General features: G+C 38.4%; 1 protein-coding gene across 9 annotated transcripts in view; it reads left to right on the forward strand.

The window, feature by feature from the left end:
• Positions 1-27,668, forward strand: part of PLS3 (plastin 3) — an 86,222-nt gene that overhangs the window by 51,210 nt on the left and 7,344 nt on the right. For 4 of the 9 annotated variants that reach the window (XM_085008260.1, XM_085008262.1, XM_085008258.1 and 1 more), the window contains 8 exons: positions 5,394-5,557; positions 11,569-11,698; positions 12,189-12,321; positions 15,828-15,909; positions 16,692-16,857; positions 19,552-19,694; positions 22,146-22,172; positions 22,444-22,539. In XM_085008260.1, coding sequence (XP_084864386.1) covers positions 5,394-5,557; positions 11,569-11,698; positions 12,189-12,321; positions 15,828-15,909; positions 16,692-16,857; positions 19,552-19,694; positions 22,146-22,172; positions 22,444-22,539 — 941 coding nt within the window. Of the gene's footprint in view, positions 1-5,393; positions 5,558-11,568; positions 11,699-12,188; positions 12,322-15,827; positions 15,910-16,691; positions 17,082-19,163; positions 19,695-22,145; positions 22,173-22,443; positions 22,540-27,668 lie in introns of all 9 variants that reach the window. The other 5 variants (XM_085008264.1, XM_001925936.7, XM_085008263.1 and 2 more) reach the window with 2 other exon arrangements.

Here is a 27,668-nt window from a genome sequence, read left to right on the forward strand (position 1 = left end):
TTAAAATAGCTTAAATAACAGGATGCAAGGGGAGGGAAAACATTTCCTTTTAAGGATATGCATTCTTGGTGTGATTCAAACTTCTGCAGGAACATGGCTGTGTAATAAGTTTATTTACTTTAAGGTTCCTTGGGGGGAGGGTTTGGGGAGAGTTAACTGGCATCTAAAATAATACTCGGTAAGAGAGCATAATGAGGTTTCTTTTAAAACAGAATGCAGATGCGAACATACATGTGTCATCATAGAGACAGACAGACAGAATCTGTTGTTACAAACGTTTGGTTCCTTTCTGATAAATTCAGCAGCCAATATGAAAGACACAGGCCTACTCCAATATAGATAGCATTGGGAACATCTTAGTGATTTTTTTTTTAAGTATGTGATTTTTTTTTTTAAAATGGAACACTTGATCAATTTGTTGAAATTTAGCTATGGACTCTCTGCGGGAACTTTGTTCAGTGGGTAGATGGAGTTCTTTTCTCCTGCAGCCTGTGAATGTCTGCCCAGACTGACCATATTTTCTGAACTAAAATGTTGAGACCTGTGCTCACAGAAACATTGAGAATGTTCTAGATAATACAGACTATATGATAATATCTACCTCATTGGGTGGTCTGATGTATGACAGTGGAACAAAGGAGTCTTCGAAGGGCAGAACCCATTCCGCCCCACGCCAGTGTTAATGAAAAAGGGGCAAATGAGCCAGAAAGGGCCTCCAGAATATTGGCAGCTTTAATGAGAGAATAAAGGACTGCCATCATGCCAGGAGGTTGTGATTTCAGTAAAAACTGTTTTCAATCCAGGTCTGTGTTTTTTTGGTTAGTTTATTATTGAATTTTCATGTTTTTGTCAACACTCAGAATAGGAAAAGTTCACCCTTAAATATCTTGAGCTCCTGTTTAATAACGTCACTGATGAGGTGGGAGCTTTCTAAAATGCCTTTGTGCAGTCTCATATTCAGGCTTTCTGAAGCACAGCACATTAGATCTCGGATACTGCTTATGAGTGCGTGTGTGTGTGTGCGCGCGTGTGTGTTGGCTGGGGCATGAAAATAAAATTAGCATAAAACTCTTTAAAAATAATTGCACCCTATTTTGTCTTTCAAGGACTTCGGCAGCTGGGAGATTTTCTAAAATTAATTGCAAGCTGCCTTTTTAGGCTCCCTCTGCCTTCTTATTGAAATTAAAATTGTTTTCTTCAAAAGATCTGATTTAGGAACTCTAAGAAAACCTTGCAGTAATTTACCAGAACTAACACTAAAATGCCTTGGATCTCAAGAGGTAGTACAAACCAGATCTAATGTTAAAATATGGAGAAAAAGAGAGTAGGTAACACTTTACAAATATGTAAAAGTAGATGACACATGGTCAATGATTCGTTTCCCCTATCAGGAAAGGAGTGGAAAGTGATTTAAAAGGACTCCAGATTTTTATAAGGATTTTGAAGCCCAAGTGAGAACCAGAAATTCTCTGATTAATTCCTGTGTCTTTGGTGTCTAGTACAGTGCCTGCCACGGAGTAAGTACTCAGTTTGCTGCGAAGGTTGGCTAAAGAAGTGCACAGGTGTTTCTTAAAGTCAAAGCAGGTTTCTACATTTAGAAAGCGAGGCCCTGACCTGACAGCCTTCCCTGGTGCTCTACTGGGATACTCCTTGGTGGGTGTGTTCACTTAGAAAACCAAATTACAGATCTGAAGGCTGCTGGGTGGGGACAGGATTAGAACAAAGGGAATGAGATTGAATGTTATTTAAGGGATATTTCTGTCCTCAGGGTTTCCTGATGAATTGCCATTCAGTCGTTCAGTGCTATTTCTGCTTTTTTTTTTTTTTTTGTCATTGTTGTATGCTTAGCTCTGTTTTTAAAATGCTCATTAGGTTAGAGGGTTCTTTTCTGGTCTAATATTTGAGAATCAGCGATCTCACAAAAATAATTTTTTCTCTCTGCTTATTCTATGCAAGATACTCTGCTACATATTGGGATGGGAGATAAAAAAAAATTAGAAGAATCTTTATCTAGAGATTTACAATCTCATAAGATTGACAAATTTTTATTCCTCCAAGCCCCTTTTAAAACTTTCCTGCCCATTACTAAAAGCATCTGTTATTGCCACTCTTACTTCAAAATAGTGTTTCCACATGTGGTTATTTTATGTTAGTTGTATTTTAGGGTGGCTCTTTCCTGGCATCTTTTAATCACATCAGTGAGCTTCTAATTAATGCTTGAGAGAGCTTATTTCAGAGAGGGGAGTTCCCCCACCCCTTGCCCATACCTTTCTTCTAACCTAAAGCAAAGAAACTACCAGATAGACTAGACTCTCAGGACCTTTGTCGGTTCCATCATGTAGCTTTGAATTCATGATAGTTCTCCAGTGTGTATCTCTACCTTCTACTTATATTACTGAGAATACAAAAAAGAAGAACATGCTGGATCTAAACTGGAACCGATAATACAGTTAAATTTTGCTCAGCTATGTCATTTCAGAAGTCAGGGGAAAGTAAAAGAACATTTTAAAATATCTTTGTATCAGAAATTGCTAGAGTGGACAAAGTTTTGATATTTGCAAGAAATAAGCTATCTCCTTCTCTAAGGATATCTTAAAATGAAGGATGTTGTGTTTAGATAGCAAGGTATAGTAGTGATCAAAATGTTATTATTCTATATTTGTTTTTAATGTGTATTTTGGGGGGGTTTTTTGGTCTTTTTAGGGCCACTCCTATGATATATGAAAGTTCCCAGGCTAAGGGTCAAATTGGAGCTGCAGCTGCCAGCCTACGCCACAGTCACAGCAATGCCAGATCTGATCTGTGTCTGTGACCTGCATCACAGCTCACGGCAACTCCAGATCCTTAACCCTGAGCAAGGCCAAGGATTGAACCCACATCTTCACAAATACTAACCAGGTTCATTACCGGTGAGCCGCAGTGGGAACTCCCTGTATTATGGTTTTCAGTATATGGTTTTCTAGTTTTTAGAGCTAAAAAGGGACCTTAGAGATCATTTGATCTAAAGCCTTCCTTTTACAGATGAGAAAACTAAAATCTGGAGAGATGACTTGGGCAAATGAGCAGCTGAGATGAAATTATATACTGTGTCACATTACTCCCACTTGTGTCCCTTCAGCTATGCTGTGTATCTTTCATTTGGTCACACTTACTTCCTTGTGTTGAGCTTTCTTTTAACTTTTTAAAGAAAATGACAGAATCAGATTTGTATATGCATGGGAGAAGGTGTATTTAAACCCAAGAATTTCATTCGCCCAAAGTTGCTTAAATCCTGACACAGTGCCGTATGGATTACTTTGTTCCAAGTTCAAAGCAAGGAAAGTGAAGATGTGCCCTAGTGCACCTGGAACCAAAGGAAATATTAGTGATTTTCATAGGTGTTAGGTAGTTTGGGGGTGATGCTTTAAAAATATAGATATTTGATAGATTTAAAATATGGTGATCTATATTTAAGAATATTTGACTCTATATACTTCATTAAAACTAAGCATATAATTTCATCAGCTTTCAATATATTGGGGAAATGGTTTCATATAGGGGGTTTACTATTTCGCTAATTGACTCAAACTGGCTACTACGAATTATGCTTAGATCACACTTAGAATAAAATCCAAAGTGTGTACCATGGCCTGTAAGAGCTTTTATGATCAGCTCCCTGACCTCATCTCTCATTTTCTCCTTTGCTCACTCTGCTTAAGTCATACTGCATCTTTGTGGTCCCCCAAATACACCAGATACTCTTCCACATCACAGATTTTTTGCATTTGTTCTTTCCTCTACCTAAAATCTTTTCTCATAAATATCCACATGATTTTCTTCTTTACCTCACTCACCTAAGTCTTCATTCAAATATAACCTTATCAAAGTGTCCATTCTTGACTATTTTATCCAAATAGCACTCCTCCATCATCCATCACCCACATCCCCAGCTGTCACTGTAACCCAGAGTTCCTCAACTTCAACAGTGTTGACAATGAGCCACACAGTTCTTTGTTGCAGAGTGGAGGTGGAAGGGGGAGTCATATGCATTTTAGGATATTTAGCAGCATCCCTGGCCTCTATGGACTGGATGCCAGGAACATCTTCCCCACAGCCAGCTGTGTGTGGCAATCAAAAATGTCTCTAGACATTTCTGAATGTTCCCTGGGGAGCAAAATAGCCCCCAGTCTAACCCCCTACCTGTCTTTATTTTTCTTCATAGCCCTTATGTTGTATTATATTTTATAATCATACCTTATGTTATATGTTATTTGCTTATTAGTAGTCATTTAGAATGTGAGCTTTTGTACAGCAGGACTCTGTCCTTGGTTGTAGTTTCCCCAATCCCAGGAGCAGTATCTGGTATAGTTTGTAAGGAAGGTATCAAATAGATGAAGTACACAGAACATTTTCTTGATTGGTGCTGTGGTCAGCTGGAATCATTTCTCTATTCCAGTTGTTTCCTTTTATTACAATAAGTAAATTTATATATGAAAGTCAGTGGAGGAACTAAGGGAAAAAAAAGCATTTTTGAAAAATAGGTATTCGAAATTGCTGGTAGAAGTTTTTCTTTATTAAAAAAATAAGTGATTATAACCCTCTTTCCCAATAAATTAACTTTTAGTCATTGATCATTTTTCCCCATTTTTAACAGTTTCAGAATAAGCATCATCAGCACCTAGGTACATACTCTGTTGAGATTTGATAGCACAAAAATCAAAGTTCTTTATAGAGTCCATTTAAATATTTGCATTATTCATGTCAGCATTTATATTTATGAACTCTGTTTGTTTTGGATTAACGTTTATTTACATTAACTCGTGAAAAAAAATGGCACTGAAGATAGCTTGATTTCAGGTGTGCTTGTAATGTAATCAATATTAATTCATAAATGTTCTATTAGACTACAGGGAGAATAAGGGGCATAAAACCCTTATATAGCTACAGTGAAAGTTGTTTTATACCATGGCAGATGGGTATATCATCTAGTAATTCTTTAAAATCCTGTTAGCATCATGATTTAAAAATAATTGTATTAAACAACTATACTTTCTTAATATTAGGGATGCTGTTTTTAAGTACAGCTACTTATACACTGTTTAAGTATAAGAAACATGCTGTGGAGACACACAGTTTTTGGGAGGCACGAGCCTGCCCTGTCCCCCTTTGCTTGGCAAAGCAATAAAGGTATTCTTTTCTCCTTTACCCCCTTCCAAAAAAGAAACGTGATGTAAAACCATGCCCTTTCAGTTAAAATTTGCATTTCTGTTTCAAACATCCTTTGGTTCCAAACAATAAGAAAGGAAAACATATTTCGGTTAGCTTCTGAACTGAGCCTCAAATGAAGAAAAACACTAATGGGTTATTTCCTAAAACTTTGTTTCCTTTTTTGCTTGCTCTCCCTTTTCACAAAGATCTCAACAGCAATGGATTCATTTGCGACTATGAACTTCACGAGCTCTTCAAGGAAGCTAATATGCCATTACCAGGATATAAAGTGAGAGAGATTATTCAAAAACTCATGCTGGATGGTGACAGGAATAAAGATGGGAAGATAAGTTTTGATGAATTTGTTTATGTAAGTATGTGGAAATCTATGATTATTAGAAGTGATCATTGTTCCTCTGTCTTGTGGGGTCTTTTAGTAATAAGTCCTATTAAGTTCCTAAACAGAGTAGTACTGCTAGAACTAATAAAATTTCTCTCATCCCACCCATTGCATTTAGTTTGTTCTTTTAGCCATTAGAATATCTTAAAAGAACTTCTAAAAGGAATCAAAGACATAGTACTCCGATCCATCGCTAAGGTGAACAGTCCCCTTTGGGGGCATCATTAAAGGGCATTTTTCAAGGTGCAAAAGGACATCCTTGAAGTGCTCTTTCTCTCAGGGAACAGTGTGCTCCCAAATTTTAATCATACAGCCTGACTCACAGTCTTGGAAGCTTCCTGAGTTGAACTTTCTGATTAAAAAGACGTTTGCTACTCTTGTGGTGGTTGTATTTAACTGTACCATTTTCTCTAGGATAATAATTTTGATAATTAAAAGTTAGAAGCGTATCTTTTCAATCCATTGGAAGAGGTACTTAAAATTCTTGTTTTCTTCTGTAGTATCATCAAATGCTCTTCAAAGTTGGGGCTGATTTCTTCATTATTCTACCCTCAAGCACCTAGTGTTCCATACTCAGAGCTTGAAGAGTGTATGTGTGGCACTCACTATTGAAGTCTAATGCTTTTAGCTGCTAGCAGGTGGGGGGGTCAAGATTTTTCTCGACACGTGCCATTTTCTGTCCATATTCATTGACCAAGTATTTAAGGTATGTTAAAGAATAGCTCTTGCCTCTTCCCTCAATTAATTAAGAACACTATTGATACTATTTATTATTAATTTAAGGCTGAGTATATATATGTATCTATCTCCGATAGGTAAGTAGAGCCTAATGCTTATTACTTATCACAGAAGTTATACTTATCACAAACTTCCTAGCACTCCTGTCCTTTTCCATGGTTTGTTTTTTCCCCAATACACCTGAAATGATAGCATATACTGCCATCAGTAACCGTGGCTCGATGTAGCAAGCAAAATTCTGATATGTTTTCTCTGATTGGAACGAATCCCTTTAGGATACCTTAAGAGTTTCAGAAGCAAGTTGACTGAGTAGTATGATCTACTCAGCTGATATCATTTGGGGGTGGGGTGGGGAGGAAGGGAGTTGTACTGTTTTAAAAATGAAACATATGTCATAATTATAATGCTATAGTTCTTGCCATCGTCTTTTGAAATACTGATTTCCTCCCCACCGTTTTTTGTCTCCAGTTATTGCCAAAGCCTTTTGTTTTGAATCCTATGTTCAATAGTAAGTTGTAATTGAGTTGCAATATGAGCACTTGCATGTCCTCTGATGTATAACTTGCCACCCTTGTAACTGCATGTTTGTGAATTTAAAGCAGCTTAGAGCGATAGTTCACATGATCACTTGTTTTTGTTTTTCTGCTCAGAATTTTTTAATCTAGAAAGAATAGCCAAATAATATGATTTGCAGTGTGCCAGTATTTTTAAGAACACGGTTATGAAATTGTTTTTGAGAAAAATCATTTAATTTTGTATATTTTGAAATGTTGCTGATTCCACACAGCTGTTTGTGGCTTTTAAGTGAGGTGTGATTACCTTAGTATTTCCTTAAAAGGTGAATAACAGGCATAATGATTTTAACATCAGCAGGGATTTTTTTTTTTCTAAAAAATAAAATACTAATGAGGACTTGTGTTGGTTAAAATGTATATTCCAATTCCTTCCAATTCGGAAGGAATAAATATGCTTCTACTCCTTCATTTTTCAAATTAAAAAAAAAAAGCCCAGGCTCCTAAAAAAGGAAGCGACTTGCCCAGCATCACACATGGGACTAGTGGCTTTTTCGGGGTTACCGCCCTTCAATTCAAGAAATTTGAAACGTGAAGGACAGTAAAATAACCTACCTGAAGTTTCAGAATGATACCACCATGACTGTACTGAAAGAAAGATGGGTGTGTAACCAAATAAATGTCTGTCCATTCCCATCTGCCTTGTCATCAATAAAACATCTTACAAATTGTCAGACGAATAGCCAGTGGGTAGATTCTAGTTATCTGAGAAAGAGGAAACACATTATTCCTGTCAGAGATTAACATAAGGAAATAGAAGTAAACATGTTCTTGCATGTTAGATATTTGCTTTTTATTTGAATTGCTGCTTAAGAGATGTTAATTGCAAACCAGGCCATAAACAAAATGTTTTTATTAATTGTGGAGCAGAATATGTATATGGCAGAAAAGAGTCCCCAAATTTATATAAGCTTTACATGCTAAAATTAAATATACTGACTGGTCTTGTTTCTGCTAAGTATTCAAAACTAAATTACTGGATTTTTGTACTTAAGGTAATGGTGGTTTGTTTCTTGTGTGTTTTTGTTTGGGTTTTGTTTTATTTATTTATTTTTTTTCCTGCTCTGTAAAAAGACCTGTATGACAGTAAGTTCTTTCAGCAGAGATGTCTGATTAAACTCTTATTTTCATAGTGAGAACCTTGCTCTTAAATAATGGTAATAAATTGTTTTAGAACCTTTTCTAATAGTACCGACCTCGTAGGATTAAGTAACTTTATGTAAGTGCTTAGAACTGTACCATATGACAGGTGTTGGTTGTTGGTAGTTATTTCTATTTATTAAAAGGGCAGTGTTCTTTTCCTATTATTAGCAAGTTTAGACCTATATCTAAACTTAGATTCCCCCAAACGTAAAAATTCAAACCTGCTTCTTTGGAAACAATCCTCAAACACTGGAAGCCAATCAGTATTTTTTTTGCAATTCTTTTTGAAATCTTTCCTTCTTAAGTCCTATACCTCTGCATTGCTTTGGTTTGGCCACTAAAGCTGATCTGGGACAGTTATTACACTTTTAAAAGAAATAAGAAACATATATGTTCCGTAAAGGAGACTAGAAAAGATGTGTAGAAGGAACCAGAGTGAGCAGAGTACACTAAAGAGTTGTTCACACAGGATAAAAGCAAGTCCTTCCTCATGGAGGGAAAACAGCATGAAACAGTGAGCTCATTAGTATCACAATGGGCAGCTTTGAAAAGATTCATTGACAACTCTCCAGCACAGTGGTTGGCCTAGAGTTATCAGAGATTCTTGTTAAGCCAAGGCTTCTACTCAAATTGCTTTATCATCCACTTGAACGATTTCTTTACTAAGGTAGAAAATAAAATGCAAATTCTCATGTAGAGAATCTATTTAACAGGTACAGAAATTTTCAGTTATCTCTTAATATTTTTTTTAAATCTAAAGAGGCGAGGAAAATGCTATGAAACTGAAAATCTGAGCTTAGCTGGAATAATTTATTTAAAAATATTTAGAAAAGGAAGGTCACGTAACTTTTGTAAGACAATTGAAGATGAACTAATTTAATTGCAACTTGCACATCATTCCCAAGCATCAGGAGTTGAAGTAGAGCTGTATAAGTAATTGCATTAGAATATTGTACAGCAAACATCTTTTTAAAAGATTATTATTCTTTGGAGTTCCTATTGTGACTCAGTGGGTTAAGAACCCAACATCGGCTCCGTGACGATGCGGGTTTGATCCCTGACCTTGCTCAGTGGGTTAGGGCTCCGGTATTGCTGTGGCTATGGTGTAGGCTGGCAGCTGCTGCTCTCATTCTACCCCTAGCCTGGGTACTTCCATATGCCACGTGTGTGGCCCTAAAAAGAAAAAAAAAAGAAAACTTTATTCTTTGTAGTCTTTTCCGTGATGTATACAAATTTGGATTTATTTTTCAGCTGTAATTGTGATTATGAAAACAATTTAATTTTTAAAAGCTAATGATCCTTAAGGCAAAAGCATTTCGAAAATATGTCATCCTGAGGCAGTAACTCCGAGGCAGTCATATTTTAGACATTTTTTTTTGTCATTCCAAAGATTTATGGTATCTCTGTCAGAAGAAAAGCACACATTTCAGATTTTAATTTACTAGACAATGTTCTATTGAACGAAGTAGAGTTCAGAATGAGGTAGAATAGTGAATATTGCTTTTTCACTGAGCAGGTATATGTTATCAAAGAGGGAACTGTGGGAACAAGATGGATCACAATTAAGACAGCTACATTACCAAGGAATCATCTTGTTGTATAATCTTGGCTTGAAGGTAAGGTAAATTAAATGAAATTATAGTTGGACTAAAAAAAAAATCTGTGAGTAAAAATAATGTAAATAATTTGAAAATTATGCAGAGTACATGAGTCAGCTCCACACTATTTTTTTTTTTATTTATTTGCTTTTGCTTTTTAGGGCTGCACCTGTAGCATATGGAAGTTCCTAGGCTAGGAGTCAAATCAGAGCTACAGCTTCCAGCCTACACCACAGCCACAGCAATGCAGGATCTGAGCCTTGTCTGCAACCTACACCATGGCTCATGGCAATGCCAGATACTTAACCCACTGAGCAAGGCCAGGGATCAAACCCACATCCTCACGAATACTAGTCGGGTTCATTACTGCTGAACTACAACGGGAATTCCCAGCTCCACACTACTGATATTTAACAAGAGTCAGTATAAAGGCCAGAGAGGAGGAAGAGTGATTTCATTGGTTGTGTGTAACATTTAGAGTAGTCAGTGTGTATGTGTGTGTCTGTACATATATAGACATAAACACACGCGCACACACACCCCCATTCTAAAAGTCTACATCTAAAACTACAGATAGAGCACAAAATCACAGCTATGGAAACTGAATAAGCTTGAATTCGTAAAACTTACTGCTTACTATTTTCCTAAATAAAATTGGGTTTATAAGTCCAAGGAAGGCCAGGATTTAAGAAAGGTAACAGGAAAAGATGACCTCATGATGGGCCTATAGCAACGTTCCTACCAGTTAAAAAAGTCACTCTATCTTGGTAGATGAATTACCAAAAAAGTTACCTTCCTAGAGAGACTACATATAAAAAGGCACTCCTGTTTCAGCCTCTCACAGTCTTGCACAAGACACCAGGCCTGCTTAGGGGAGCATGGGCTGGGTTTCAGTTTCTTTCTCTTCATGCCTGCTCTCCCAGATACAGCCTGAACTGCTAGATACCATGACCCTGTTCTATGAACTTCACACATAGGCTACACCTCCTGAGGTGTGTGTGTGAGTTATGTGCTCATCCGTAGTGCTAAGGCCTTTGTGTTATCTTCTATTTGTTTAGCAACTTTTCCATTAGGGCCCAAAGTTTCTTTTGATAAGTCCGCTTATGTGTTTGAAACACCTCTTAAAGAAGTGTTTGAAAATGTTCCGTCTCACTCTGGCTTCACTGACAGTGGTTAATTTAGCCGTGCACATTGGTAGATCAGAAACAGATTGGAGAATAGGTAAGTTCCAGTATTTCAGGCATATATAGGCAGACCTTTGGTCATTCAACCAAGGAATTAGAGTAGGGTGTGAAATTTGCTTTGTTACAGCCTGCTTTTGTACAATTAGAGTGTACAAGTTAATTTCGTTAGCCATGTGCCTTATTATAAAGAGAAGCTCGGTCATTGAAAAGCCTCTTCTGGGTTTATTCTCTGTAGTCAGTAGTCATTGCTCCCAACTTAGCACATTTTTCCCCTTTATTATTCTATTCTAGCTCTTACTGAACTACCTGATTATAAAAATAGATTTTCTTTTGGTTGAGCCATAACATTTTCATCTTTCTTTGCACTACAAATTTTGCTTAAAGGAGAAAGAATCCTTTAGCCTTTTCTCTCCAGGAAAAGAACAAAGCCTTCCTTGTTCTAGAAAATTAACATATTTACCTGTGCCTTTGAACTACACTCAGTTTTGGCCTAAAGGGGATCCAATGCATGTGGCACTTAATGTTTTTGACAAGTGTGTACAGTTGACTTTCTGGCGCTTCATTTTCAGTAGCAATATTGTAGTACTTGTTTAGCATTTTAAAAACCCAGACCCAGTTTGCCTTATCTGTTAACACTCATCACCTATAGAGGAAAATGTAGGTTGCCAGAATATAAAAGAAGATAAATATGCTTATGGTTGTGCCTGATTGAAAATTGTGAATCAACCACATATTTTCGTTAATAGATTTTCCAAGAGGTAAAAAGCAGTGATATTGCCAAAACCTTCCGCAAGGCAATCAACAGAAAAGAGGGGATTTGTGCTCTAGGGGGAACTTCAGAGCTGTCCAGTGAAGGAACACAGCATTCTTACTCAGGTAATAGTTTCACCTGTGTTAACACCATGAACTAAATATGGTACCTGCTATAACGTCAAGGAGTGTCTAGAAAAACATTGCCTCCTAATTAAGAATACAGTCAAGGTCATCGTGACCTGTATTTGGACTTGGGGCTAATACTTGCCAAAAGGCATTTATAGCTATTTATTGTATGGTTTTGTTAGCTTGGAAGAACTGTGATAGAATATGTGCATGGCTGGGCTTGGTTATAGCAGAACTCTACAGTAATAAAAATAAAATTTTGTAACTAACTTCTCCAAGGATAAGTTAACCCTGCCTGATTCTTTTTGTTAATTTTGTAACTTCTAATAGCTACTGTGTGACATTCAATTGTCTGGGTTTCCAAAGAGGGTAACTACATGCCTGTGACACATCAACGATCAGCACTCCTCAACAACTGTTTCAGGCTTTAGAGTCAAATATTTACCTAGAGTATGAACTAATGTCTTGTTATTCCACATAATTTTAGAGGAAGAAAAATACGCTTTTGTGAACTGGATAAACAAAGCTTTGGAAAATGATCCTGATTGCCGACACGTCATACCAATGAACCCAAATACCGATGACCTCTTTAAAGCTGTTGGTGATGGAATTGTGCTTTGGTAAGATTTCCAAAAATAGTCTTCCACATAATTGATAGAGTTGTTTCTAGATGCTTGACAGCCTTATCTTGAGAAATAACTAGAAGTGAAAATTGTCTAGGTTCTGCCCATTTCATTTCATCTCCAGGTCTGTCCATGAAAGTACCACTAACGGTGAATCTAAAACATAGTCATTTAGACCAGGGACCTCTTCCTAGGGAAGCTCTCAGCTTCCAATTTCTTATCAATGAGAAACCAAAGCATTACAACTTTGTTGAACTTTTTAACTATCTCTTTATTCTCAAGTACCATAGCTTCCAAATGATTGAGAAGAGGCCACGTGTACTTTTCACTCCAATTCCTTCCTTCTGAAAAATGCATCTGTCACTGCTGCTGACCCAGAGGCAGTGGTATCTCAGCAGAAATGGTAGAAAATTATCAAGACTTTGTCAGTGGATGCATCTGTTTTTTGAGGTAGTAGAACACAGTGGTTAAGAGCATGCTTGATAATCAGCCTGCCTAGATCCTCTTCAGGCTCTGCCACTCAGTAGCTGTTCAGCTGTAATCAAGATACTAAGACCTTTGACCCCTCCTACTGTTGGTGGACATGTAATTTGGTACAGCCACTATGGAAAACAGTATGGAGGTTCCTTAAGAAACTAAAAATAGAATTGCCGTGTAATCTAGCAGTCCTGCTCCTCGGCATATATCCGGAGAAAACTATAATTCAAAAAGATACATCCACCCCCATGTTCATTGCAGCACTGTTTACAATAGCCAAGACATGGGAACAACTTAAGTGCCCAGCAACAGATGAATGGATAAAGAGGTGGTATATATATCCATACACATGCCTGCACATACATATACACACAGTGGAATATTACTCAGCCATAAAGAATGAAATAATGCCATTTGCAGGAACATGGATAGACCTAGAGATTATCATACTTAGTGAAATAAGTCAGAAAAAGACAAATATGATATTACTTATATGTGGAATCTAAAAAAAAAAAACAGGAGTTCCCGTCGTGGCGCAGTGGTTAACGAATCCGACTAGGAACCATGAGGTTGCGGGTTTGGTCCCTGCCCTTGCTCAGTGGGTTAACGATCCGGCGTTGCCGTGAGCTGTGGTGTAGGTTGCAGACTCGGCTCGGATCCCGCGTTGCTGTGGCTCTGGCGTAGGCCAGCGGCTACAGCTCCGATTAGACCCCTAGCTTGGGAACCTCCATATGCCGCAGAAGTGGCCCAAAGAAATAGCAAAAAAAAGACAAAAAAAAAACGCCAAAAAACATAAATGAGCTTACTTAGGAAACAGAAACCTACTCACAGACATAGAGAACAGACTTACAGTTACCAAAGGGGAAAGGGAATGGAGGAAGGACAAATTAGGAATTGGGAATTAGTAGATACAAACTACTATATGTAAAACAGATAAACAAAAAGGTTCTGCTCTATAGCACAGGAAACTATATTCAATATCCTGTAATAAACCATAATGGAAAAGAATTTTTTAAAAAGAGATATTTGATCTCTGCCTTTTGGGATCCATCCATTATGATCCCCATAGTACTGTACTTGCCTCACAGTGCTATTGTAAGCATTAAGTGCCTACAAATAGAGCACTGAGAACAATGCTGTAGGTATATTTTAGAAAACAATATATAATATATAAAATTCCTTTTTCTTTCAGCGAGTTGATTTTGATTGTTTGAAAAGCTGATTTTTAAAATGTGAGATTATCTCCTTTCTTGCCATTTATAGGCTGTAAAGAAATAATTCCCCATAGGTTTTAACAGAGAGCATCATATGGTACTATTCATTTAATATTTAAATTTTACATGGAAAGAAGCATGGTTTTCCCTATGCAAGGTAACATGTTTTAGGGCAATATTATAAACATCTGAAATATTAGATGTTATATTAAATTTTATGGCGTTCCCGTCGTGGCAAAGCAGAAACGAATCCGACTAGGAACCATGAAGTTGCGGGTTCGATCCCTGGCCTCGCTCAGTGGGTTAAGGATCCGGTGTTGCCGTGAGCTGTGGTGTAGGTTGCAGACGCAGCTTGGATCCCAAGTTGCTGTGGCTCTGGCGTAGGCCGGCCGGCGGCTAGAACTCTAATTAGACCCCTAGCCTGGGAATCTCTATATGCTTTGGGTATGGCCCTAGAAAAGACCAGGAAATAATTAAATTAAATAAATTTTACTGAATGAGGGAGTTCTCTGATGGCCTAGCGGGTTGAGGCTCCTGCGTTCTCACTGCTGTGACTCTGGTTGCTGCTGTGTGGTGTAGGTTCAGTCCCTGAGGCAGGAACTCCCACATACTGCCTGAGTGGCAAAAAAGAAAAAAAAAAAACAAAAAAAACACCCCAACAACCAAGAGAGAACCTGAAACAAACATTGCAACTCTCATTAAAAAAAAAAAAATTACCAAGTGAGACTCTTCCTAATAAGTCAGACTCTAACCTAATATAACCTTTCTTTCTCTGTACTGTCACCATATTTCTAGCACCAAATATGGTACCTGTTGCATCGTCTGGGCACTCTAAGTATTTGGTGAATGAAAGGATCTCATGGTCAACTAATTTTACCTCTTTGTAGATAAATGGTGATTGTAATTCTAAATTATATAATCTAGAAAAGAGAATGAATTTCAGTGTGGGACATTACCTGTTTTTAACATTTTTTCAATAAAGTTTTTTTCTTTTCTTTTTTTTTTTTTTTTTTTGTCTTTTTTAGGGCCACACCCATGGCATATGGAGGTTCCCAGGCTAGGGGTCTAATTGGAGCTACAGCTGCTGGCCTACGCCACAACCACAGCAACGCCAGATCCGATCCACATCTGTGACCTATACCACAGCTCACGGCAACGCTGGATCCCTAACCCACTAAGCGAGGCCAGGGATTGAATCCGCAACCTCATGGTTCCTAGTCAGATTCGTTTCCACTGTGCCATGACGGGAACTCCCAATAAGGTTTTTTTCAATACTCAAGTAATTCATTCTTCTAAAAGAATGTGGAAGATACAAAAAAAAATTAACTAAGACAATCCTCAACCCAGAAATACTCAATTACTGTAAACACTTCAGACTTTTTTAAAATTTGCGTTATATGTATAGTTGTTTGTGATCAACATGGTAAAAGTCATATATTGCATTTTTTGGTCTTTTTGCCTTTTCCGGGGCCGCTCCTGTGGCATATGGAGGTTCCCAAGCTAGGGGTCTAATCGGAGCTGTAGCCACCAGCCTATGCCAGAACCACAACAATTTGGGATCCAAGCCGTGTCTGTGACCTACACCACAGCTCATGGCAACACTGGATCCTTAACCCACTGAGCAAGGCCAGGGATCGAACCCACAACCTCATGGTTCCTAGTCAGATTTGTTAACCACTGAGCCACGACGGGAACTCCAATATATTGCATTTTTTCAGATTACATGAGAGATAGTTATAAGCCTTAAAATATTTGTGAATATTTATAGACTCTTTAAAAATAAATCAACTCATTTAAAAATTTTTATTTCAGTAAAATGATCAACCTTTCAGTTCCTGATACAATTGATGAGAGAGCAATCAACAAGAAGAAACTTACGCCCTTCATCATTCAGGTATGCGCTGTCTTCTCCTTCTTCCATGAAACTACTATTTAAGAGCCTGTTCTGTAGACCATAGGCTCTGCACTTTGCATCTTCTCATTTAATTCTTATAACAGCTCTGAGTTTAGGATTATTTTCCAGATTTCACAGAAAATAGATCTTGAGACTCAAAAAGCTTTCTGAACTTGTTCAAGGTTAATGCTGTAACTAAGTTCAAATCCAAGTCTGACTGCAAAGCCCTGTGTTCTTTTTATATTACATTAGTGTTCAAACACACAGAAATAAGCAAAAATATTTAAGCTCTTGATTACTCAGATGCTTAAAGAATAGAGGGTTTTTCTTTTCCATGAAGTGAGAATTCGATTGTTAGCAAAATTTCCGCAGGCAAGAGTACCTCTTAGGATGTGGAGATTGAGAACTTCTAGAACTCTCAGATGTATTCAGTAGACCTCTCATTTAGGCATTTTTAGAAATATGACACTTAACCCACATGGATATATTTACTCTAGTAAGTCAGCCTTTCCTTTTAGTGTCAGTGTCTTTCAGAAGGGAACAAATAGAAAATGCCAAGTTAATGTCCCCTGGAAATCTGGAAAAGACAATAACAATAAGGCTGAGATTTGTTTTAGCTATGCTTTTAACACCAAAGTCTGGGTATTTTTTTCTATGGATCGTGTATGTGTAAAATTAATACATAATTTCTTTACTGAATATTATTTTTAGTGAAGGGAGAAATAGATCTCAAAAAAATGGAAATGTCAAAAAGTAAGTGTTGTAAATTGGCTGTCTTGCAGGAAAACTTGAACTTGGCACTGAATTCTGCTTCTGCCATTGGGTGTCACGTTGTGAACATTGGTGCAGAGGATTTGCGGGCTGGGAAACCTCATCTGGTTTTGGGACTGCTTTGGCAGATCATTAAGATCGGTTTGTTTGCTGACATTGAATTAAGCAGGAATGAAGGTAATGGAACACAGTCATTATTTTGAAAGCTGTTTATTGGCTATTTTTTTCTAGTCATGCGGACTGTCATGCTTTCACTTAGTTGAGGTCATTAGACGATAACTAGAATTAACATAAGGTAATGCTGTAGTGTTATTCAGGAAAACAGCCTAATTATACCTTTTTTTAAAAATAAGTTTTTATTTATTTTTTTAATTTTTTTGTCTTTTTCTAGGGCAACACCCGCGGCATATGAAGGTTCCCAGGCTAGGGGTCTAATTGGACCTGTAGCCAACGGCCTACGCTAGAGCCACAGCAACGGGGGATCCGAGCCGTGTTTGCAGCCTACACCACAGCTCACAGCAACGCCAGATCCTTAACCCACTGAGCAAGGGCAGGGATCGAACCCGCAACCTCACGGTTCCTAGTCGGATTTGTTAACCACTGAGCCACGACAGGGACTCCAATAACTTTCTTTTTAGTAGTAATTAACATTGGTCTGACAATTTATTTTTTAATAGTTTTTTTATTACTCAAATGAATTTATCACATCTGTAGTTGTATAATGATCATAACAATCTGATTTCACAGGATTTCCATAACACAGCCCAGGCACATCCCCCCACCCCCCAAACTGTCTCCTCTGGAGACCATACATTTTTCAACGTCTGTGAGTCAGCATCTGTTCTGCAAAGAAGTTCAGTCTGTCCTTTTTTCAGATTCCACATGTCAGTGAAAGCATTTGATGTTGGTGTCTCATTGTATGGCTGACTTCACTTAGCATGATCGTTTCTAGGTCCATCCATGTTGCTAAGAATGCCGGTATTTCGTTCCTTTTAATGGCTGAGTAAGATTCCATTGTCTGACACTTTAGAATTGAATTCACAATAAAGACAGGAAAGCACAGAGTTTAAGGAATTACCCAAAGTCCCCAAATTTGATACCTGTTCTTTTCTGTTCTATCCACACAGTCCCCACCCCATCACCAACTTCAGTTCCACCATTGTATACCATCTCCTTTTGTTTTTTAATACCTTTCCTATTCTATCATAGATTTAGACCTCTTCAAAAATATTCTAACCTGCCCTTGGTGGGCATGTCATATTTCCTGAATCAGCAGAAGCATCATTCTTACAGCATAGGTTTTAATACCACACCATAGACTTCCAGGATGTATAAGCATCTGTGGATACAGTTGTCATGGGGTCCTAAGAAGTACTGCATTATCCTCTCCAGAAGAAGTTGAAAATATTAAGCGTCACTCCAAACATTCACATTTTATTCTGGAAATCACCATGTCAATCCCCAGTTACTTTGGGAGAGGAATATATATTGGAGGGTCCCAGTATTTCCCGGTCTCACAAGGCTTGTCAACAGTCTTATTTTGCACAATCATCCAAGACTTTATTATACTTAGACTTTTAATCCCCTCAAAGGTGCCTATATTTGAGCAAATAAAATTTTTCTAATTGATGGCCTCTCCACAGCAGTGTTTGTCTTGTTAAGGGAGTTGAAGTCCATTGAAAAAGGAAAGGAAGACAATAAAATTAAATTACATTAGCTCATGTAATAAATCAAATGATTTATCTTTGACAAGGTCTCAGGTGCATAAATGTCAGTCTGTTTAATCGTTTCCAGCCTTTGACTTGGAGATGGGGCGCAGAAGGAGGTTTCTGTACTAGTGACCATGTTACCTCTGCTCTGGCTTAAATCCCCTGGTGCCAGAGTGACAGGGTGTGAAGCAGAGTCCATGAAAGATGAAATTTTCCTGATAGAGGCAGTTTCAGTGTTCTCGTTCAATATAAATCTCCTTTTATGAGAGGTAATTATTGCATAAGGATACACAACTTCTTCATTTAAAAAGTGCTTAAATTTAGACAGTTCTCTGTGCAGACACCCAAGGTGCTACTTCTTACCTCTGGGAATATTTACTAAAAAACACTGGGCTTCTTCTGCACATGCAATTCAACAACAACAAATTATTGAGCAGCCTTTACATATTAGGTGCTATGGAAAACTTACGGTTGAATTATATTCCTTTAAAAATATGTTTAACCCTTCAAGAGTTAATTAGTTACACTTAAATACTGTAGGGTTTGTATACTCCTTTAATCAAAAAGTCAAGTTAAAGGCAGAGTTCCCATCGTGGCTCAGCAGAAACAAATCTGACTATCCATGAGGACACAGGTTTGATTCCTGGCCTCGCTCCAGTGGGTTAAGGATCCGGCTTTGCCGTGAGCTGTGGTGTAGGTCACAGATGTGACTCAGATCTGGCGTGGTGTGGCTATGGTGTAGGCCAGCAACTACAGCTCCAATTTGACCCCTAGCCTGGGAACCTCCATAATTTTAAACATACTCCCCCACCTCTCTGATTTTAATACTATTTAAGAGCAATTTATGTAAATATATGATACAATGTGAAAATGTTCAGCTTAAAAGCTAGTACTTATTTGGTATTTAGAATGTGGAGAGTAATAAAGTATACATTATATATTTGCTGTGTATTCTCATAATGCAGTGTTTCTATCTCTATCATGTTAGTTGTCTACAGTTATATATATCTTTATTAGACGGTGAGTACCTGAAAACCAAGAGCTAGGTCACAGTAGTTTTTAAACCTCTGCTATGCTCTATAGCAGAGTGTCAATAAACTTGTAACGACCATTTCATATAATATATTGGTCTTGGGTTTTTGTTTTTTTTTTTTTCTTATAGCCTTGGCCGCTCTACTTCGAGATGGTGAGACTTTGGAGGAGCTTATGAAATTGTCTCCAGAAGAGCTTCTGCTTAGATGGGCAAACTTTCATTTGGAAAACTCGGGCTGGCAGAAAATCAATAATTTCAGTGCTGACATCAAGGTAACTATACAGTTATTCTATATAGGGGATATAATGACTTGGGAGATTGCATGCCAGCTTAAAGGAGGAAAAATCCTTTGAGTATATCACCTAGTCTTGTTGCCTCTTGACCCTAACAGTAGATTTCAGTCAGTAGAAAGATGGAGCCATGTAAGGAACGCTAGCACCAGGTCTAGCTTTTGTTTTGCGGAAAGCGGTAGAAGTATTACAGCCCTAACACGTTCTGTTCTGCCTACTGTTCAACATGAAGTATGAAAGCATGGGTGGCCATGACTCTTCTGCTCCTAACTGCCTTTCTCAGGCCTTAGTGTACCTGTCGATCAAGACCTAGAAAAGAGAAAGGGCTCAAGATGCCCCATCCCCTTTCTCATTTGGCTCCTCTCCTGTCATGCGCTCCCCCCTTCAGACCTCGAGTTCTTGAGAGTAGTTATCTGCTCTTATTTATGTCTGTCTTCTACCTCAGCCCCCCGCCCTAGCGCCCTCCTACTAAAGCCCACCCCAACACAACACCCAGCCCACAGAAGACCCACAAGGATTTCTTGTGTTGAGTTGAATCTGGGTACTCCCTGCTCACCATGAGCAGTAGGGAGAACTTGCACGAGTGGGAGACATTGGTAGCTATCATTTACCACTCATTCATTCCCTCTGGCCTCAGGGAGAGGGGGCCAAAATCACCACAGCAAATACCATGGTGTTCTTATTAACTGACTTGACTCTCTCCAAAATCCAGATATTGGAACACAGGGAACAAACTCAAGGATCTTCACCAGATGTCACTGCCCAGCAGGGCTATGAAAATAGTCTATGACCATATCAGTTTGTTCAGCGGTGAGAGGAAGTAATGGGATATTCCCATTCAATGCATTACTGATTTCATCAGTGCAAATTAAAGATGGGAGAGTTCCCATCATGGCACAGAGGAAACGAATCCAACTAGGAAACATGAGGTTGCAGGTTCGATCCCTGACCTCACTCAGTGGGTTAAGGATCCGGTGTTGCCGTGAGCTGTTGTGTGGGTCGCAGACATGGCTTGGATCCCGTGTTGCTGTGGCTCTGGCATAGTCCAGCGGCTATAGCTCCGATTAGACCCCTAGCCTGGGAACCTCCACATGCCGCAGGTGTGGCCCTGAAAAGACCAAAAAAAAGTCAAAAAAAAAATTAAGGATGGCCCTAGAATTATAAAACCAACTGACCCCACCTCTTCTTTAAACTTATGCAACAGGTTTACCCAGGTATAGTTAGCTTTATGCATTAGATATGTTCCCCAAAACCATTCATAAATGGATTTTATGTTCTGAGATGTGATTTAAATGTACAAAAGGAAATCTTTAAAAATGAAGACAGCTTTAAATATTTTTTAAAAGCAGACAGTTTGGGGGCAATGCAAAAAGAACTTTTAATTTATCTATGTTCAAGTTCAAATTTTCACCTATAAAGCCCCTTTTCAGGGTTGTAAATACAGACTCTGTTGATTCTGCTCTTTATCTTTGTCAAGGGCAAAGGGTTAGGTTATAGTTTGTTTCTGCACCTTTAACAGGTAATTGTGAGTGAAAGCACTTTGACAACTGTAATGCACTGCTGCTTAGAAGGAGATACCCCTGTGCCCACCAATGGTAGGATCTGGATTTGCAGTCCATGAATTTCTCTGAAGTGGCTCGCTCACCTGATTCTCCCCGTTCTTAGAGACATTTCTGGCGACTTCATCAAATCCTCCTGTTGTGGAAGCTGTTTAAGATGTAGCTTTCTGGGCAACTCCCAGAAATCTGCACTTGGTAGTTCTGGGGTTGGATCCAGCAATCTGCATATTGAACAACTTCCTCAGGGTATTAGGATGCACATGATCCATAACGTGCCCATAATCCCTGAAAAGCATTTCTTTACAGCCTCTCTGGACTGTCAAGGCCCAGTAATAGCAAACTATCATAGCTACGAAGGTGGTCTTCAGATAAAACAGGGTTAAGGAATCTTTGCTCCAGTTCCTATCCTGTGGTATTCTAGAGGCAGAATTTTACTTGACATGTGTGTTTACTTACTAAGTGTTTACCTGGTACAGTGGCTTTCGAGTTATGTTCTGTGCCATGTCCTCACAGCCTGCCCAACCCACATCTTATATGAGCAGGGCCATTTTGTTTTAGGTATTAGGATTCCATGTAAAAATGTTTAAGTGATGAAAGAATTCAAGGGCTTAAAGAGAAGCTTGTATGGTTAAATACATGCACAGGATTGAGGGTTTAATGTTATCTCATCAACTCAAGTGTTACTCATTTAAAAATTTTGTCATTTAAATGTACAGTTAAATACATCTTTAACACAGCTCATCTCTTCTCCATAGGTTATATAGTATATACTTATTGTGCTTTGTAATGATGTAACCTGTTTATTTTCTCTTTCCTTATGCTTCCTGGATTTCTGCTGTCCTACTTTTTTTTTCTTGATTGTTTATCTACCAAGCTAATTGACTTCAGTAACTCAGTGAAGGTACAGAACTAGTTGTATGTTTACTAGCATTATCGTGTTAATGACTTCAAGAAATTGTAAAGTCATGACAAAATCCAGTTCATCCATAGTCAAGGAGACATAAGGCCAGATAGGTGGGCTTTTTCTGGGAAAGGAGCTGTTAAGTTAGAAGACAGATTTGTGTCAAGCATTCTCACTAATTCCCATGCAAATATCCTTCCAAACATGGGACAATAGGATACATTCATTCTTGGTAAATGTGATCTCACTGGCATTTTCAATTCATTTGTAGGATTCCAAAGCCTATTTCCATCTTCTCAATCAAATCGCACCAAAAGGACAAAAGGAAGGAGAACCACGGATAGATATTAACATGTCAGGTTTCAATGTAAGTATAGGTGTTCTTTTGAATTCTGCAAGCTTACAGAGTTGTTGTCAATTTCTTATAAATAATAAGAATCTTTATAATTGCATGCAGTGCTATTGACAATTGTAAGCATTATTTTAAAATTTATCTGTGAATTCAGAGACAGAAAGACTAGCTTTGATTTATGTTAATAATTTATTAGTGAGTTTGGTAATTATGGTGCTTTTGGTTTATATGGATGGAGTAAAATATTCAAAGGTAATGTGGGGAATAAGCACTAGAGACTAAACTTTTCCAAGTATTTGGATTATAATTATAGCAATAAATTTAATGACTAATATGCATATTTACATCTATAAAATTCCTCTGTCGAAAATAATGTGAATATATTTACAAACTCATGATCCCTGAAATCCAATTTGGGCAATGACTGTCATGGACTATGTTCCCCGGTTACATCATTTATGTGTTCAGTGTCCTTGGACAAGTCCAAAACTGGATCTCACTTTGTGCATACATGAAGAGTTGGACTAGACTATTGAGTCTCAACTTTCTAGGATCCTGTGGTTCTCTGTAGTCATTAGATAAGGAATGCTTTCTACTGATTTAAAAAAATCCACATTTCTAGCATGTTCTGTAGTAGGATTGAGTGGATTACACTGACCAAACCATTTACACTGCTCTCACCAGAACTGAATTTGTAACTGACTTGTGTGTTTATATTTCTGTCTGTTTTTATTTATTTATTTATTTAGTCTGCGCCTGCGGCATGGGGAATTTCCCAGTCCGAGCTGCAGCAGTGACAACACCAGGTCCTTGACCTGTTAGGCCACCAGGGAACTCCCTCTGTCTGCTTTTAAATGTGAACCTCTTCAGTTCAGGTCACTCTTGGCATGGGTAAGGGGCCCTCCTGGGTGCTAAGGGAGCCGTCTATGATGACTAGTCAGGTGATCTTATACCTGGGTAGGTGGCCCCAGTATGGTGATGCTGATTCTGATTCTGATACAGCTCTTCTCCACTTACTCCTCCCCAGTTGATCTTAAAACACTCTCTTCTTTGTCTCTTCCCTCCTCAGAATCCTTCAGGGATTACCCATTGATTCCAGTTCAGTCTGAAATGTTCTGCTAAGCATTCTTAAGGCCCTACTACACCATCTTGTTCCATCTCCTCTAGCTAGGGCAATTTGCCACTACTCTGTACCCTCCACCACACACACATACACACACTCATTTTATCTCTGAGCCTTTTCTCATGCTTTTCCTTTGTTTTCCAGTGTCCTTCATCTTTTTTCAGCCTTACATCTTCCTTAGGGAGATGTGTGTGTGTGTGTGTGTGTGTGTGTGTGTGTGTGTGTGTGTGTGTGTATCTCCATCACCATACCAAGTTTCCTCATGATCCTTTGTAATTCCTCCCTGCCCCCATACTCCTTCATACTAGGCAACCACTGATTTGCTTTCTTGCATTTTAGTTTGAATTTTTGAGAATCTTATATCATGCAGTTTGTACTCTTCTTTTTTTATCTAGCATCTTTCACTCAGCATAGTTATTTTGAGATTTTTCCATGTTGTTGCATGTATCATAAAGGCATTCCTTTTTATTGCTGAATAATATTCCAGTGAAAAAAATATGCTATAATTTGTTACTCCATTCACCTGTTGATGAACATTTGGATTGTTCCCACATTGGGGCTGTTGCATTACAGCTGCTCTGAGCATTCATATACAAGTCTTTGTATGAGTGTATGCATTCATTTCTGTCTGATAAATACCTAGGAGTGGAATGGCTGGGTAATATGGTATGTATGTGTTTAACTTTTTTAAGCAGCTGCTGAGTTGTTTTCCAAAGTGGTTGTATGTTGCCACCAGCCGTGCGTGAAAGTTCCAGCTCATCCACATGCTCACTAACGCTGTAGTGTGTGGTTAGTCTTTTAACAATCATTCTAATAGGTGCTGAATGATGTCTTATTGTGATTTTAATTTGCATTTCCCTAATGATGTTGAACATCTTTTCATGTGGTTTTTTGTCATCCATATATCTTTGTTTAAACACTTTACCCTTTTTTTTTTTGTTTTTTTTGTTTTTTTTGTTTTTGCTTTTTAGAGCCTCATCTGTATATGGAAGTTCCCAGGCTAGGGGTCAAATCAGAACCGCAGCTGCAGGCCTATGCTACAACCGCAGTAGTGCTGGATCCAAGCCATATCTGTAACCTACATTGCCACTTGTGGCAACATCTGATCCTTAACCCCAAACCCACATCCTCACAGACACTGTGTCAGGTTCTTAATCCACTGAGACTGAGCCACAACAGGAACTGCACTTTACCCATTTTTAATTCCATTGTTTTCCTATTATCAAGTGTTTTATATATTTTGTTTTGAGTGTTTTATATATTTTGGATACAAGTCCTTTAATTGCATATATGATTTGCAAATATTTACTCCCAGTGGCTTTCAAAAAACAAATGTTCTTAATTTTGACAAAGTCAGATTTAGTCATTTTTTTCTTTTACAAATCATGTTTTTGATGTTGTATCTAAGAAATTTTAGCCTAACACAAGGTCACAAGCATTTCTCCCTATGTTTTCTCCTAGAGGATTTATAGTTATAGTTTGGGGTTTTACATTTAGTGGAGAGAGAGAGAGAGAGAGAGAGAGAGAGAGTGTGTGTGTGTGTGTGTGTGTGTGGTGTGTGTGGAGTTAATTTTCAATATGATGTGAGGTAAGGGGAAAAGTTCTTTTTTGCATATGTATATTTTTAATTATTTTTCATTTCACTATTCCATATTTGATTATTTGGATTTTTTGACTAATTTAAAGCTTCCTTCTATTCCAGTATTATTATTATTTTTATTATTTTGTCTTTTTGCCTTTTCTAGGGCCGCACCCACGGCATATGGAGCTTCCCAGGCCAGGGGGGTCTAATCAGAGCTATAGCTGCCGGCCTTCGCCACAGCCACAGCAACGGGGGATCCCAGCCGCATCTTCGACGTACATCACAGCTCACAGCAATGCCGGATCCTTAACCCACTGAGCAAGGCCAGGGATCGAACCTGCAACCTCAGGGTTCCTAGTCAGATTTGTTAGCTGCTAGGCCATGATGGGAACTCCCCTATTCCAATATTATTAATTCTTTTTCTTTAAGAATGCCAAGATGATCAATAAAGAAGGGATTTTTTTTGGACCATACCTACATCATATGGAAGTTCCTGGGACAGGGATCGAACCCACGCCACAGCAGCACCCTGAGCCACTGCAGGGGCACCACCAGATCCTTAATCGGCTGAGTCACACAGGAACTCCCAAAGAAGGGATTTTAAAGTAAAGATGTTAAATAGCATAAACCAAACAGTATTAAAATAACAACTGACAGGTTACATGAAATAGAATAGGCTCTATGAGAAGAACTTAATAGGCTTACAGAGAATCCTGAAGAACGACTGAATCCCACTCAGCTGCCCATCTGTTGGTGGTTACTGACTGCTCTGCAGCTGGTAACAATGAAGGGTAACACAATAAATATGCATTGTTCTGGAGTCCTAGGTCATCAAGGCACCTCACTGGAGATTAAAACACTAAAGACAGCATCACCCATCAAAGACAGTTAAGACTATCAAACTATACATTCTGAACAGTGTTACATTCCTCAAGTTTTCCTTATCTTTATGTCCCCTACCACCCCGCCCCCTGCATCCCCTTGCCAATTATAAAATCCCTTTTCACATAACACTGTTTTCCAAAAGAACTATTTTTGCCCTGGGGCAAACTGGGGTGGAAATGTCTGTAGTAGCTGCCAATAGCAGTCTAGGGAACAGGTCACTAAAAATGGATAATCCAAAAGCAACTGCTACTCTTGCAGCTCCAGGTTTTTTACTTTTATTATTGGGAGGTGGGGATGCTGGGCACCTGGGAAACTATTTTTACATTGGTCTGAAATCATCGGATCTATAAGTTAAATTCTTCACCAAACCCTGTGTTAATCAAGATCAGGAGTTCTCTTGTGGCTCAGCACGTTAAGGATCCAACATTATCACTACAGTGTCTTGGGTTACTGCTGTGGCTCAGGTTTGATCCTGGCCCAGGAACTTCCACATGTCATGGGCACAGCCAAAAAAAAAAAGAGAGAGAGAGAGAGATCAGCATGCACCTTTCCAAGAGGAAAAAAAAAAAAGACAAAATAGGACAGAAGATAAGTTAGGATTCCTAGTAATTACTTGAAGGAGTCTTTTACAGAAGTGGACAACACTGCTTGCTTCCTGGGTGGAAAAGTTAAGTAAAACAAGACAAAAAAAGAAACAGTTTAAAGAGAAAAACTACAATTTGAAATACGCAACTTAAACCTGAAATAAAATTATTGGAACGTGGTATCCTTGATTATTATTTATTTATTTATTTTTGTAATTCCTTCGTCTTTTTCAGCCTGACATTTTTCTTTCTTTTTTTTTTTTTTTTTTCTTTTTAGGACCGCACTAGCGGCATGTGGAGATTCCCAGGCTAGGGCTCTAATCAGAGCTATAGCCGCTGGCCTACGCCACAGCCATGGCAACACCAGATCCGAGCCATGTCTTCGACCTACACCACAGCTCACAGCAACACTGGATCCTTAGCCCACTGAGCGATGCCAGGGATCGAACCCACAACTACATGGATCCTAGTCAGATTCATTCCCACTGGGCCACAACTCCCAGCCTTACATTTTCTTTAGGGTTTAATTTAAAAGTGTGAACAGGAGTTGCCATAGTGGCTCAGTGGGTTAAGAATCTGACATAGTTCCCATGAGGATGCAGGTTCAATCTCTGGCTTCACTCAGTGGGTTAATGATCTAGCATTACCACAGTGGTGTAGGTCACAGGGGCGGCTCAGATCTGGTGTTGCTGTGTCTGTGGTGTAAGCCTGCAAGTTGCAGCTCCAACGTGACCCCTCTCCTGGGAACTTTCATATGCTATAGGTGTGGCCATAAAAAGAAAAAAAATCAGAACAGTTTTTGCTCTTTTATATGAATTTTGTCATAAGAGAAGCAATCTCAATTGTTAAGTGTATTGTCCTTCGGTATATGATCTGGTGCCATCTAGGGTATTTTTAAGGTAGTGCATATCCACAGCTAAATTTTTATATTGTTTTTTCCATTCAAAACAATTTTATAAGTACCATATGT

This window comes from Sus scrofa, chromosome X, assembly GCF_054392235.1.
Source record: "Sus scrofa isolate SSC_HxYL_T2T_F1_AM1 chromosome X, Sscrofa_HxYL_maternal_Yorkshire_Landrace_v2.0, whole genome shotgun sequence".
In the NCBI taxonomy this organism is placed as follows: Eukaryota; Metazoa; Chordata; class Mammalia; order Artiodactyla; family Suidae; genus Sus; species Sus scrofa.